This window comes from Microcaecilia unicolor, chromosome 7 (assembly GCF_901765095.1).
Source record: "Microcaecilia unicolor chromosome 7, aMicUni1.1, whole genome shotgun sequence".
Lineage (NCBI taxonomy): Eukaryota > Metazoa > Chordata > Amphibia > Gymnophiona > Siphonopidae > Microcaecilia > Microcaecilia unicolor.
This window is the reverse complement of record NC_044037.1, coordinates 111542872-111557449: the sequence shown is the minus strand read 5'-3', so window position 1 is coordinate 111557449 and position 14578 is coordinate 111542872. Positions and strand designations below refer to the sequence as shown.

At 43.1% G+C, this 14578-nt stretch overlaps 1 protein-coding gene across 1 annotated transcript in view; it reads left to right on the top strand.

Annotated features, from left to right (window-relative positions):
- LOC115474420 (3-methyl-2-oxobutanoate dehydrogenase [lipoamide] kinase, mitochondrial-like) overlaps nucleotides 1-13893 on the top strand; it is a 171084-nt gene extending 157191 nt beyond the window's left edge. The window contains 2 exon segments of the mRNA XM_030209872.1: nucleotides 3864-4025; nucleotides 12941-13893. Of these exon segments, the coding sequence (XP_030065732.1) occupies nucleotides 3864-4025; nucleotides 12941-13085 (307 nt within the window). The 3' untranslated portion in view covers nucleotides 13086-13893.
- Nucleotides 13894-14578: the final 685 nt, after the last annotated feature.

Genomic DNA, 14578 nt, shown 5'->3' with positions numbered 1-14578 from the left:
ACGAATGGTCAGAAGCTTGTCAGTTAAGATTTAATACAAAGAAATGCAGCAAAAAGTATTTGAGGTGCAGAAATCCAAAGGAGCAAATGCTGTAGGAAGGGAAAAGTTCATCTCCACAGACTGGTAGAGTGATGTCAGGATGATAGTAGTTGTTTTGTACCTTTGTGATTCTTGGTGTGACAACTGTGGCCAAACCCAGCAACACAGCATAACCAATGATCTTACTGAACAATATATAATCTACATTCCCTTTGACCCTCTTGTTGCCTGATACACACCTACCTCATCAGACCACAATACAACCTGTATTTGTTATTAATCAAATTGGCGAATGCCATTACGGTACTATGTAAGCCACATTGAGCCTGCAAATAGGTGGGAAGTGTGGGGTACAAATGTAACAAATAAATAAAGAGGGGAATAACCAACAGAGATGAGAAGGTGATGATACTTCGGTACAAATCATTGGCAAGGCCTTAATTGGCATGCTGTGTTCAATTTTTTTTTAGGCCTTATTTCTTCCTAATGATAAAACAAAGCTGGAAGCAGTTTAGAGGACAGCAACCAAAATGGTTTGGGCTTTGAGAAGAACCTTGGGGACATAAATGTGTATACCTTAGAGCAGAGAAGGGTAAGGGAGATATGATATAAATACTTACGACTTAGGTATTAATAAAGTTTATAGTTTATTTACAAGCTTGATGTATCACTGGTTGCTAGTACAACAGAAAAGAAGGAGGAGGTGGTAGAGACAAAAATGGTGATGAAATTCAAAAATGAGCGGATAAAAATAGAATATCCCAAAATGACAAGAGGGTGGAAATCAAACAGAGCACTTTGTTCAAAGCAGTAGTTGAATTATTTTTGCACATCAAAGAAGTTTGGGGGGGGGGGGGGTAACCTGCATAGAGTGGCAATTGCAATGCTAAAAAAGCGGGGGGGATAACCTTGTATGTAGTAGCAGTTATGGGCCACATTAGTTTATGCCCTCATTCGTTATGTTTCTATTTTCCTTGATTCACCTCCACTGGGTCTACTGTCTTTCCATAGCTCTAGATAGGGTGGATAGATTGGGGTAATATAAAATACCCCAATCTATCCACCCTATCAGATTAACTGTTCACTCGTCCTCTAGATTGTTCACTTGTCTTTAGTTTGTTCTCTTGTCTTTTAGATTGTAAGCTCTTTGAGCAGGGACTGTCCTTCTATGTTTGAATTGTACAGCGCTGCGTAACCCTAGTAGCGCTTTAGAAATGGTTGTTGTTGTTGTTGTTGTTGGATCAGGTTGCAGAGTTAATCTTGCAAGTTCTGGCAGCTGTTAACTACAAAATGCTACACAGTCAGGAATGCCACTTGTAGGTTAAATTTCACATTTTTTAAGGAAAAGCTGTCTTCACAGGAAGTAATAAAACAAGTAAAGAGGGCACAAGAATGAATTACTTTAGCACTTCACAAGTGAAGAAGATATGAAAGAAGATAAGCCCTGGGAAGTCAGACATAAAGCATTATTAAAACAGTGCAAAAGAAATTTGCCAGAGAGGCAGAAATACAAAATAAAAACTCACAAGTATAGTCAAAGTAAGAGGCCTTTGAGGGGTTGATTGGACCAGTGCATGAATGAGGGGTAAAAGGAGGGTTGAGGGAAGAAAGACAAGGCTATAGCAGAAAAACTTTAAAAAAAAAAATGTAATTTTAAGTCTTTACTAAGGAGGGTATTAGAGATACCTATGCCAAAAGCAATCTTTGAGAGTTATGTGTCATAGGAACGAAAGCAAATCACGATGAATAGAAAGATGCAATTGACAAATTAAGAGTATCTAATTACCAGAACCTATATGTCCAAGTGTTTTGAAAACTTAAGTGAAATTGCAGTTTATTACTATTAATCTGAGTTTATTACTATTAATCTGTGACTTCTCATTCAAATCAGTTACTGTACTTGAAGACTGGAGAGTAGGCTTCATAGTGCCCATTTTTACAAATGGTTGCAGGGATGATCTTGGAAACTATAGATCAATGAGACTGATGTTAATGCTGACAAAGTGGTAGAAGCTATAATAAAAATACACAAAATTACTGGCCATCTGGAGAGACACAGATTAATGTAATAGAATCACTAGTAAAGCAATACTTCCTGTTGCTAAATCAGTCTTAGATATTTTTGAACGGGGTTAAACATGTGGCAGAATATTTGACAAAGCCCCCTATGAGAGACTCAACAGAAGATTTTTAAAAAGTCATGGGAAAGCAAACAATGTTCTCTAGTGGCTTCAACCGTTTCTGTTTTGGGGGATTATCTGCACATTTTACCCTTTATTTCTCTCCTTTTTGTATCCCTGTTAACCTGTCTTTTGGATGTATAGTTGTGCTAATTCATTCCCTTCCTTTGTTGTTTTTTGTGATTTGTGCTGTATATCTACATTTTAGTTTGTTTGTTTTACACAGGTATTGTAAACTGCCCTGATGTTTTGTATAAAGAGTGGTGTAAAATGTTTTGTATAAAGAGTTAATAAAATATTGAAAGACAAGAAATAGAATGTAGGACTTTTGAATATTTTCACAAGTGCTTCTTCTTGGTAAAATACTTTCAAAATCTTATTCAAGCCCCCATTTAGAAAGAAGACCTATAACCCCCTCCTAGTGGAAAAATTAATTGTAGATCATCTGCTCACAAAAACTCCTTAAATACCAAAGAACTTAATAGATGTTCTGACATTGCAAAAAGATGTTAGACAATAGTAGTAAAAGGGAAGATCCGTGGGGGACTCAACATTGGATCTCAAAAGGAGCTGGTAGACTGGGCTATTATAATTCTGGCCACACGCTCAAACAAAAGAGTCCAACCACTTATAAACCTGTCCAATCAGACCATAGTTATGGTGGTTCGGTAATAGAATAAAGTGATATAGAAGTTCAAAGGTAGATAAGTGAAGCAGGATTTATATATTTTTTAAAAGAACCTAAGCCAAATAATGTAGAAGTTCAATCTTGTACCACCAGCAGCATATATTTAGTCCAATTATGAGGATGGAAACTAACCTACCACAGATCCAGTCCACTATTATCTTCTAAAAAGAAGACCTCTGCCACAATACAGAGTGCTTATAACACCCATAACCTGATGGCCACAAGTGTCTGAGAACCCTGCTATTGTAATCTGCAAGTCATGTTTCCATCATAAGCAAATATTCCAACCCTGAGTCCAAAGTAAAATCATGCAAGATTGTTTATTTTGGACTGTGAGCATTTATAACTTCCATGAAGAATAAAACAGGGCTGTATACAAGAGCTTGATGGTCTTGATTGATTGTATTGAAATCCAGTATAAGGTCTGCTCTCTTGGGGCTGCATAGTGACCATGCCCAGTCAATGATGGGTATCAAAGAAAACAGTAGTTGAGGAGTCAAAAATATGCTATAATAAAAATAATATTAAATAAACCAATTTCCCTTTCCAAAGTTCTCCAAGGGGCATTCTTCCTAGACTTACATCTTATGTGAGCTGCCAGCAAGCCTCATAAGTCTTTAAAGTAACCGGAAACTGATGTCATGGGGAAAGGGCAGATCTCTCACATCTGAATACCAGTTTGTCACCAGTCCTGCCACCAGCACAGTGAACAGGCAGTTCAAAAGGACACAAATTCTTTGATAGCTGACCTACAAACTTGAAGGACCCCTTTTACAAAGCTGCACAGCAATGCCAACACAGCCCATTGAAAGTGAATGGGCTGTGTCGGCATTACCGCACCGCCAGCCACTTAGCACGACTTTGTAAAAGGGGGCCTAAGATACGTAACAAGAATCTCTTGCTCTAATTTTCCTCATGTAAGGTGCCTGTGTTTATTCCCATTTTGCTTTCTGTAGGATTTCAGACCGTGGTGGAGGAATCCCTCATGACCATCTGGAGCGGGTGATGGATTACCACTTCACCACAGCAGAGTCAAGCACCCAGGACCCACGCATGAACACACTGTTTGGAAATATGGTGGACATGGTGAACAGTGGCCAGTCGGGGCCTATGCATGGGTAAGAAGAAGTAGAGGAACATAAGCAAGTATAGGTTGTTGAAGAATGGGGCAAGGGTAGGAGGGGGAGTGAGGAGGAAAACAGATATAGGACAAAGGTGGAACAGACTCAAGAATTTATATAGAAGATATATAGTACTACCCAATAGCTTTCTGCTTGTAAACTAGAAACCAGATGGTTCTGAATTAATGATAGAAGAGCTGATTGCTGCAGTTTCACAGACTGCGTTTGATCCGTTATGAGTAATTATACAATCAAAGCCTTTTCTTGAGACTGGCGATCTTGTAAACGTACTTAAAGCAGTAGTAGTTGCTCAGTGTACTGGCCTACCACTGTGATATTTCAGGAAACTGCAACAAGCTGATAAATGCTGCTGCCAGGATTATTCTAGTTTTTTAAAACTTGTAAGGGGCTTGGAATCAGGATATCTGATGGGAGCAGTTAAAATATTAGTATCCTGTATGCTGTTTGAGGCCTTCTCAGGAGGGTCTATCAGCAATATCCACAGCTAAAATTTCCAGAAGAAGAGAACCTTAACAGTAATAGCTCTGCAGGTCTGGAACCTGCTATTATTTATTTATATTTATTTATAATTTTTAAAATACAATCCCAAGCATATACTTGTTAAAGTAACACAAATAGTAAATTAACATATTATAAAGAAATAGTGAACAATATCACTTCCAAAAGAAAAATCTAACATTCTCTATAGAGCTCAAACCATTTGGTGGGGGTGGGGGGGGGGGGTGGAGTACAAACATCAAGGAGAGAACACAAGTACTACTACTACACAAGTAAACAGAAATGCTCTACTACAAGATAAAGCTTATTGTGAGATGAAAACCTATAATCCCTTAACAGCTGTAGTCCCAATACTGATCTTCTTTACCGGCATAAAGTCAAGATGGCGGTGTGAGCAGTGGTGAGACCTTGGCTCTGTGTCAGCTGGTTCTGTTACCCTTGTTACCTTGCTCCAGTGCCACCTACCGACCCAAACTTCTTTGCCGGCTCAACAGAGTATTGCGCACTAAAGGAACTTTCAAAATCCGGAGTGGGGTCTCCTGCTGATTGCATGTTTGAAGGAGCAGTCGCAATCGTGGGAGTGGAAACATCTTTGTCCCACCCCCACCTCCTGGAACCTGTTGCACCACCCTGTCCTGCAGAATTCTCCATCTGAGGGCAGGCTCTCTCTGAGTCCTAGATGGCAGCAGATGAAGGCCCTAGTGAGGGACCTAGTGCGGGGATGAGGCCTGCTGTGGGAGAAGACCATCTTGGGAGCTGGAAGAACTCTGGGGGGCAGTGACTCTCAGCGAGATCTGGGAAGTTCCTTGTAAGCGGGAGGGAATGGTTGCTACATCTTCATTGGAATTTTCATCATTTGTGAGTAGAATGGACTTGTTAACAAAGTCTCTTTCTGATATTAAGTAAGAGAGTTCAAGTCAGCTTTCTGAAGTCTGGGAGAAAATGGTAACTTTGAAATCTGTATCTGGAGTGTGTACATACAGGAAATCCAATACGTTAACATTTAACATTCAAAAAAACTTAGAGGAGAAGCTGCAAAGATCAACAGTTTACATCAGGCGTGGATGTTCAAAAATACTATCCTGGAAGCCCAGGCCAAATATATTCCATGTATTAAAAAAAGAGGAATTAAGACCAGTTGGCATGGTTAAAAAGTGAGGTGAAGGAAGAGCTAAAAGAAAATCCTTCAGAATATCGAAGAAGGGTCCAACTGAAAATAATAGGAAACAGCACAAGGAATGGCAAGTCAAATGCAAAGCGCTGATAAGGAAGGCAAAGAGGGTCTTTCAAAACAAGATTTCATTGGCATCAAAAACACATAGTAAAAACTTTTTTAGGTATATTATAAGCACACTAGTAAAAAAAAGGCCTGTTTCTGTCAGAAATGAAAAGGGCGCTAGCAAGGTTTTCCTCGGAGTGTATATTTGAGATGGAGTGCATGTGTCAGAGAGAGAGAATGAGAGAGAGAGAGATAGATTGTGTGTGTCAGTGAGAGGTAGAGTGTGTGTTTATGTGAGAGAGTGTGTGTGTGTGACAGAGAGATAGTGTGATAGACCGAGAGTGTATGTGAGAGACAGTGAGTGAGTGTGTGCCCCCACCCCCTCTCTCAGGACCCCCTCCCCCCCTTTATGGTCTGAGGACCCCCTTCCACCCCCACCTCTCTGGTCTCAGGACCCCCCTCACCCCCTCCCTCTCCCCTGCCCCACCTGCAGCCACCCATGTCCAGCGACCCTCCTCTCCCCCTGCAGCCACCCATGTCCAGCGACCCTCCACTCCTCCTGCCCCCCTCCAGCCACCCAGGTTGTGTAGCAAATTCTTTGGGGCAGGCAGTAAAGATCCCCGGTCCTGCCTGGCCGCTTCTGGCGCTGACCCTCCCCTGCTGCCGGATCGCTGTTCAAAATGGCCACTGAGACTTTCAATGGCGGACTCGCGAGACTTCTGCTTTAGTCTTGGAGGCCGCCCTTGTAAGTGTTGGTGGCCATTTTGAACAGTAATCCGGCACTGGGGGAGGGTCAGCGCCAGCAGCGGGCAGGCAGGACCGGGGATCTTTCCTGCCTGCCCCGAAGAATTCGCTACACAACCTGGGTGGCTGGAGGGGAGGCAGGTGAGAGAGCAGGGTCGTTGGACATGGGTGGCTGCAGGGGGAGAGGAAGGTCGCTGGACATGGGTGGCTGCAGGGGGAGCAGGGGAGAAGGAGGGTCGCTGGACATGGGTGGCTGCAGGGGGGCAGGGAAGAGGAGGGTCGCTGGACATGGATCAGCTGTGAGGCATGGAATGTTTTTTTTGTTTTTTTCTTTTTTCGCGGGTTCTGAAATTCACAGCATAATTGCAACGGTGACATCAGCCTGACTACGGAGCCTAGCTCAGCAACTCCGAAGGAACCACGGACACAGGCAGCAAGATTAGAACGTTGGAGGTGAGAATTATTATATAGGATAAGCACCGCCATACTGGGAAAAGACCAAGGGTCCATCAAGCCCAGCATCCTGTCTCTGACAGCGGCCAATCCAGGCTTCAAGAACCTGGCAACCCCCCCACCCCCCCCAAAAAAAAAAAAAAAAAAAATTAATAATGTTCAATGGAATTTTCCTTCAGGAATCTGTCCAAACCCCCCTTAAACTCTTTAAGGCCAGCCGCTGCCACCACATTCTCTGGCAACGAGTTCCAGAGTCCAACTACACACTGAGTAAAGAAAAACTTTCTCCTATTTGTTTTAAATCTATCATATTCTAGCTTCATCTTATGTCCCCTGTTCTATTATTGTTTGAAAGTGTAAACAAACGCTTCACATCTGTCCGCTCTACTACTCCGCTCATTATTTTGTAGACTTCTATCATATCACCCCTTAGCCGCCTTTTCTCCAAGCTGAAGAGCCCTAACCTTCTCAGCCTTTCCTCATAGGGAAGTCGTTCTATCACTTTTATCTTTTTCGTCGCCCTTCTCTGCACCTTCTCCAATTCCTTTATATTAAAAGGAAGAAGCCAGCAAAAGAATCAGTTGGACCGCTAGATGACCAAGGGTTAAAAGGGGCACTCGGAAGAAAAGGCCGTAGTGTAGAGATTAAAGGAATTCTTTGCTTCGGTTTTCACCTAGGAAGATGTGGGAGAGATACCGGTGCCAGAAATGGTATTCAGTGCTGATGAGTCAGAGAAACGGAATCAAATATATTTATTTATTTGTTACATTTGTATTCTTAATACAATAAGCGGATCTGATCAAGCAGATTTGCAAAATAATAATTAGTGGGGGGGGGGTGGACAAAGACCTCAGAAAGGTGATTATCAGTCAAATTGCTGAAATTACTTTTGAAACGTCACCATATATCAATCACTGGTCTTGACCCAACCTCCTCCCATGGTGTATGAAAAAAAGTTTTTTTTTGTTTTTTTTATGATCAAAATGCTGACTCCAGTGTGTTCATAAAAATATTGAAAAGACAGGAACACAAAAATTACTTAGCTTAGAGCAGCATCGTGCTCGGGCATCCCCAATGGACCCGTTTCACCGATGGGGCTTCTTCCTGTCTTTTCAGTATTTTAATTAACACACTGGAGTTTTTTCTAAAAAAGGAGGGAGGGAGGGGGGCCGGGGCTGGCTAAAAAACGTCACAATTTTAATGCAGGGGGGAGCAGCGGCGACCTCGGGGGGGGGGGGGGGGGGCAAGGCCGTCCATAAAGGACGTACAATAGCCACGGTGATATCGTAGGTTTAGCGGTTGTGCGCATGCGTTTCCTCTACCGCTTGCGTGGATTACACCAGTTTAACGATTCTTTCATTCATCCGACTTTAGAATACCGCACCGAACAAGTGCGACTTGTTTTTTTAGTGCATCCATCGTTTTTTCTAAAACGGTAATGACTTTTACGTTTTCGGTTGTTTTACGTTTCATTGATGCATCTTCCCCTCAGTGCTTAACAAAAAAAAAAAAAAAAGCTTTCCTCCTTTCCTGCATGCTCTTATTTACATCATGATAAAACCCAAATGCACTGCCCACAAAACAAAGCTTCTGTATTTCGGAAATAAAGCCTAGGACAGTGATGGCAAACCTTTCAGAGACCGAGTGCCCAAACAGCAACCCAAAATCTAATTATTTATCGCGAAGTGCCGGTACTCATTATGGGCGGGGTCACCACATATGACTCCACCCCTATGATAGCCACACCCCCTTACACCAGCCATGGCGCATATAAACAGACATCATTGAAAATATTATAGTAGTATAGGAGAAAAAAATAACATGATTTTCTTTCATTATAAATCATTTCTGTAAGTTGTTACAGCTCCAGTATTCCCAGTGCAAAATAAGACAGCAGATGTAAATTCTCAAATTGGACATATTCCAAACACTAAAATGAAAATAAAATGATTTTTTTCTACCTTTGTTGTCTGGTGGTTTTGTTTTTCTATCCATATTGGTCCAGTCTCTGATTCTGCTGCTATCTGTTCTCTTAACTCCATTTCCAGGGCTTCCTTTCCATTTATTTCTTTACTTTCCTTCTTTCTTCTTCATTTCTTGCCCTCCATCCATGTCCAGCCACCCTCCTCTCCCCCCTGCCCTTCCAGCGGCAGGCCTCCCTCCCATCCAGCACCAGGCAGGCAGGCCTCCATCCCACCCAGGACCAGGCCTCCTTCCCTCCCAGCACCAGGCCTCCCACCCAGCACCAAGCCTCCCTACCTCCCACCCAGCACCAGGCCACCCTCCCTCCCTCCCAGCACCAGGCCACCCACCCAGCACCAAGCCTCCCTAACTCCCTCCCAGCACCAGGCCTGCCACCCAGGCCACCCACCAGATCTCCCACCCAGCACCAGGCCATCCACCCACCCAGCACTCCCACCCAAGCACCAGGCCTGCCGCAATCCCACCCAAGCACCAGGCCTCCCAGCCACCAGACCTCCCACCCACCACCAGGCCGACCTCCCACCCACCCGGCAGCAGGCACCAGACCACCCTCCCTCCCACCCACCCGGTGTCAGGCACCAGGCCGACCTCCCACCCACCCACCCGGCAGCAGGCACCAGACCACCCACCCACCAGGCGTTAGGCACCAGGCCGACCTCCCACCCACCCGGCAGCAGGCAACAGACCACCCTCCCACCCACCCGGCGTCAAGCATTCCTTCGTCCCTCCCTCCCACCCGGCACCAGCCCGCCCGGCCTCCCTCCCTCCGAGCAGAAAATTTAAGTCTTCCCTTGTCGCTGTTAAAGCCGCGTCAGTAGTAGCGGTGAAAGCAGGCTGCTGGTTCGGCGTGCCTTCAGCCTTCCGTCTCTCAAACTCTGGTCCCGCCCTAACAGGAAATGAAGGTGGGACCAGAATTTGAGAGACGGAAGGCTGAAGGCACACCGAACCAGCAGCACTCTTTCACCGCTACTACTGACGCGGCTTTAACAGCGACAAGGGAAGACTTAAATTTTCTGCTCGGAGGGAGGGAGGCCGGGCGGGCTGGTGCCGGGTGGGAGGGAGGGACGAAGGAATGCTTGACGCCGAGTGGGTGGGAGGGAGGGCTGGAACGGGGTGAGGTGACCAGCGGCGCGTGTGCCCACAGAGAGGGCTCTGCGTGCCCTCTCTGGCATGCGTGCCATAGGTTCGCCATCACCGGCCTAGGAGGTAGAAACTTAACAACCAAGAGTATTAAAAAGGATAGTAGCAAGGCTTAAACTGTCCTAAAAGAAAGTTATTTTCTGTTCTTTGCCTGCTAGAGAGATAGCACTTCTACTGACTTGAATTAGGTGTTAATTAAGGTGCGAGGAAGTAGAATATTTGCAAAGGTTACTAAGGGTAATCTGATTACTGAGTTAGCTTCAAAGGATTTGTTTGAAACAGTCTCTTCAGAATCCAAACTATATAGAGGCAAGTTCCCACTTAACTTTCTTTATGAGAAGTTCTGAGAGAAGAGGCCATTTCTCTGGGGTAAGTGACATTATTATGCTCTGTGCTTGGTAACTTAAAGATTGGGTTTAAAAGAGGAATTGTAGGATATTGATAAACACAGGTAGAATTAAAAAAACAAAAAACAAACTTTATTAGCTAGTCTCCATACCTTTTCCCCATAATTTTACAACTTGAATTTTCTGCCACAGCATTAACAGACTCTACCTACCTCCCCAGATCCCACCTATCCCTAGCTCAACTCTTCAGTTAGTCAATTATTCTAATTAGGACAACAAGAAAGAAGTTTTCATTTGTCTTAATTACATTTAATTAATTTCTGAGAACCAAACATTAAATAAATTACATATTACACCATATAATCTTAAGGCTCTTTATATTCATCCGATACCCCTAGTACCTTATGAAGTTTTAATTAACTCAGTATTAGAGTATTAGTATTAGACAGCAGTCCAGCAGTGAGAGGGGTGCTATCCAGTCTTTTGCACTGAGTGCCACATGTGTGATTATGTCCCAGTTGGCAAGAGGTTATATATGTGTGCTTGATGCAAAGAGCTCCCATCTCTCAGAGAATGAATCCGTTCTTTTGAGGTTAAAAGTAGCAGACTTGGAGGAGCTGAGGAAGACAGAGAGGTACATAAAGGAGGCCTATAGGGACGTGCTGCCTTGGAGGATAGAGAGAGGTCTTCTAAAAGGAGGGCATCACCATGATGCAGCTGGAAAGACTAGCCCACTAGGGGTTGCAATATCCTCTAGCACCAAGGATGTGCCTACAGGAACTTCTGCCTAGTAGGGAAGGGTTAGGACGGCTGTTGTAGTTGGTGATTCGATTAATAGGCATGCAGATAGCTGGGTGGCTGGTGGATGTGAGGATCACCTGGTCACTTGCCTGCCTGGTGTGAAGATGGTGGACCTCAAGCACCAGCTAGAGAGGATTTTAGATAGTATTGGGGAGGAGTCGGCTGTCTTGGTACATGTGGGTACCAATGACATAGGAAAATGTAGGAGAGAGATTCTGGAAGCCAAATTTAGGCTCTTAGGTAGAAAACTAAAATCTAGGGTAGCATTTTCTGAAGTACTCCCCGTTCTATGTGCAGGGCCCAAGAGACAGGCAGAGCTCCGGAGTCTCAATGCGTGGATGAGGTGATAGTTACATGCAAGAGAGTTTTAAATTTGTAAGGAACTGGGCAACATTATGGGGAAGGGGGAGCCTATTCCGGAAGGATGGGCTCCACCTTAACCAGTGTGGGACCAGGCTGCTGACATTGGCATTTAAAAAGGAGATAGAGCAACGTTTAAACTAGAACCTGGGGGAAGGCCGACAGTCGTTCAAAAGCGCATGGTTCGGAACAAGGTATCTTTGAAAGATATCACCAAAACAGGGAAGATAGGATATCCCGATAGCGAGGTTGCAATAGAGACCATAGTAAACCAGATGTCTTTAAAGAAAATGCAAACAAAGAATTGCAAATTAACACTGCCAACTGCTGAGCAAGATGTAAATAGGAACAGAAAACACAGTTTGAAATATATGTGAATGCCAGAAGCCTAAGAAATAAGATGGGAGAGTTAGAATATATTGTACTAAATGAAAAAGCAGATATAATAGGCATCTCTAAGACCTGGTGGAAGGAGCATAACCAGTGGGACATTGTCATACCTGGGTACAAATTATATCATAGTGATAGGATGGATCGAATTGGTGGAGGGGTAAAGGATTGGCCATTGTTGGAAACAGAATGATGGGCTTGATGGACCTTCGGTCTGTCCCAGTATGGCAATACTTATGTTCTTATATTCTTTCAGATTTCATTTATATTCCTGGAAATAACTTCTGTGTTTTATGGGGGGCTGTATTCACTATTCAACCAATGAGTATTCAAAGTCTCAGTCTGGTGTTTCAGCTTCCTCTCTGGGTATTTCAAGCCTCATTCTTATGCTCCAATAGTCTCTCTGTGTGATCAAAGCCTCACTCCCATGGGAAACCCACAGCAATATCTTTCATCCCTGTAGGAATCCTGCAAACCCAGCCAGAAGTCATACCCGTGGGATTCCTGCAATTTCCATTCCTGTGCAGCTCTCTATTTTGTACATCACTATGGGCAGTCTTTTAGAAGAGTGATATATAGTTTGTTTGAGTGATTTTGTATGAATATGCTTTCCTATTTTTATTGTATTTCCTTTCCATGATTTATATTTTATTTTGTACACTGCCGTGATCTTTTATTGAGCCATTCAAGTTTAATAAACCATAAATGTGGAAATAATAAATAAGAGGGTAGGAAAGGAAGGAGAGAGGGAACAGGAAGAAACGGGTGAAAGCTAGGGCTGATGTGCTGGAAGACAGCACAGATGGTGAACAGAATAACCTCACTTATGTTTACGCTGAATCATAAAATATGTTGCTATCTTATTGCCTTATAGAAGTGGAGTTTCTTATGACCTTTTGTTTGTCTCTCCCTCCTCCTCCTCCCCCCATCCAAAAAAATGTGTCCCTTCTTTTTAGGTTTGGATTTGGTCTGCCCACATCCCGGGCTTACGCAGAGTATCTAGGTGGTTCCCTCTGCATCCAGTCCCTACAGGGCATTGGCACTGATGTGTACCTCCGCCTCAAACATATAGATGGTAAAGAGGAAAGCTTCCGTATCTAGAAGTGAAGAGTGAAACAGATAATTGGGCTGGGAAACTTTGGTCATCACCGCTTCCCCATGGATCTCACTCAAGACTCACAATGGAATCCATCCTAAACCTGTTTGATGCCTAAGAACTCCTTACTCTGACTTTATCTTGCTTCAGAGCGTCCCTGTTTAAAGGGACCTTTGGACAATTTACCAAGATCCTCCAGATTTCCAAAGGTGATTTGTTTCTAGTGTTCCAGTACTTGGCTTTCTCAGTGTGGGAGGTGAAGTGAAGAGGTGGAATCAAGGACTATTAACCTCTTTCTCGCTGACTATTTAGTATTGTGTTGGTAGAATTTGTTGGTCACAGCTGTGATGATAACTTTTTATTCCCATAGTACAAGATCCATCTCATGCTTTTCCTTTATCAAAGGAGGAATGGGATTTATATTTTGTTTTTCTTTTGCTTGTTAAACTCTTTGAAGCCTGTAGCCAGGGTATTTTACGTTACAGGATATTTGAACCCAGAAGACTCCATATGGTGATAATTTCTCTCTTTACTATGAGCATGCAATGGCGAGATAGTGATGGCATGAGAGGAGACTGCTCTTATGTCTACTTCCATAAGAGAAGAACCAACTATGGAAAAAAAAATCATGTTGTTTATTACTGTTAGGGGAAGAGGAAATGAGAAAATATAATAAAAATATCTACATTGTCAAACAGTTTATGAAACCAAGATCTGATGACAGGGTTGCATTAGTCATCAAATTATTTTTGTTTCTCTTGAATTGCCAGTTTATTGCACTTTCAAAATACAGCTGCAAAATTTTTATAATTATATATATGTGTTTATTTATTGGTGGGGGTATATAGAGATGGTGATGGAACTGTGCACAGTTTGCTTTAGACAAATTTGAGTTCAAGTTGTGTAGTCTTGCACCAGCCCAAAGACGAAGCATAGTTTAGTGAGAGTGCACGAAGACTGGGTTTTGTAGTTCACTAAGCAGCTAACCTTCCTACTGCTCTCATGCTTGTGCACTAGCTACTTAGTGCTGCAATGATTTGGTCTTATAAGAGTAATTATTTAATTGGTTGCTCCTCAGGTCGTTACTGAGAAGTCTGTCTGAAGTGATCAGAGTAAATGACATAGAATCTTCTGTACCTTATATAGGTACACAATCTCTTATCCAAAATTCTGAAAACTGAAAAGCTCCAAAAAACAACATTTTTTTCATGGAGATTAGCTATACAACAGAGCTCACTTTTGGTGCCAAACATGCCCTAATGTGACACATTCTCAACCCCAAAGAGCTGCAGATTGTCCTGTGGTAACAGTGAGAAGCAGAAAATGAACAGTATGTACCAATTAGTACTGATAAGCTGTGCAGTACTTTCACTAAGCTCCTAATCCCTAAGCCTCCTAACTACCATTCCCAAATCCAAAAAGTTCCAAAATCCAAAATGTCTGGCCCCAAGGTTTCAGATAAAGGACTGTGTACTTGTACTTATTCTTCTCCGAGGAC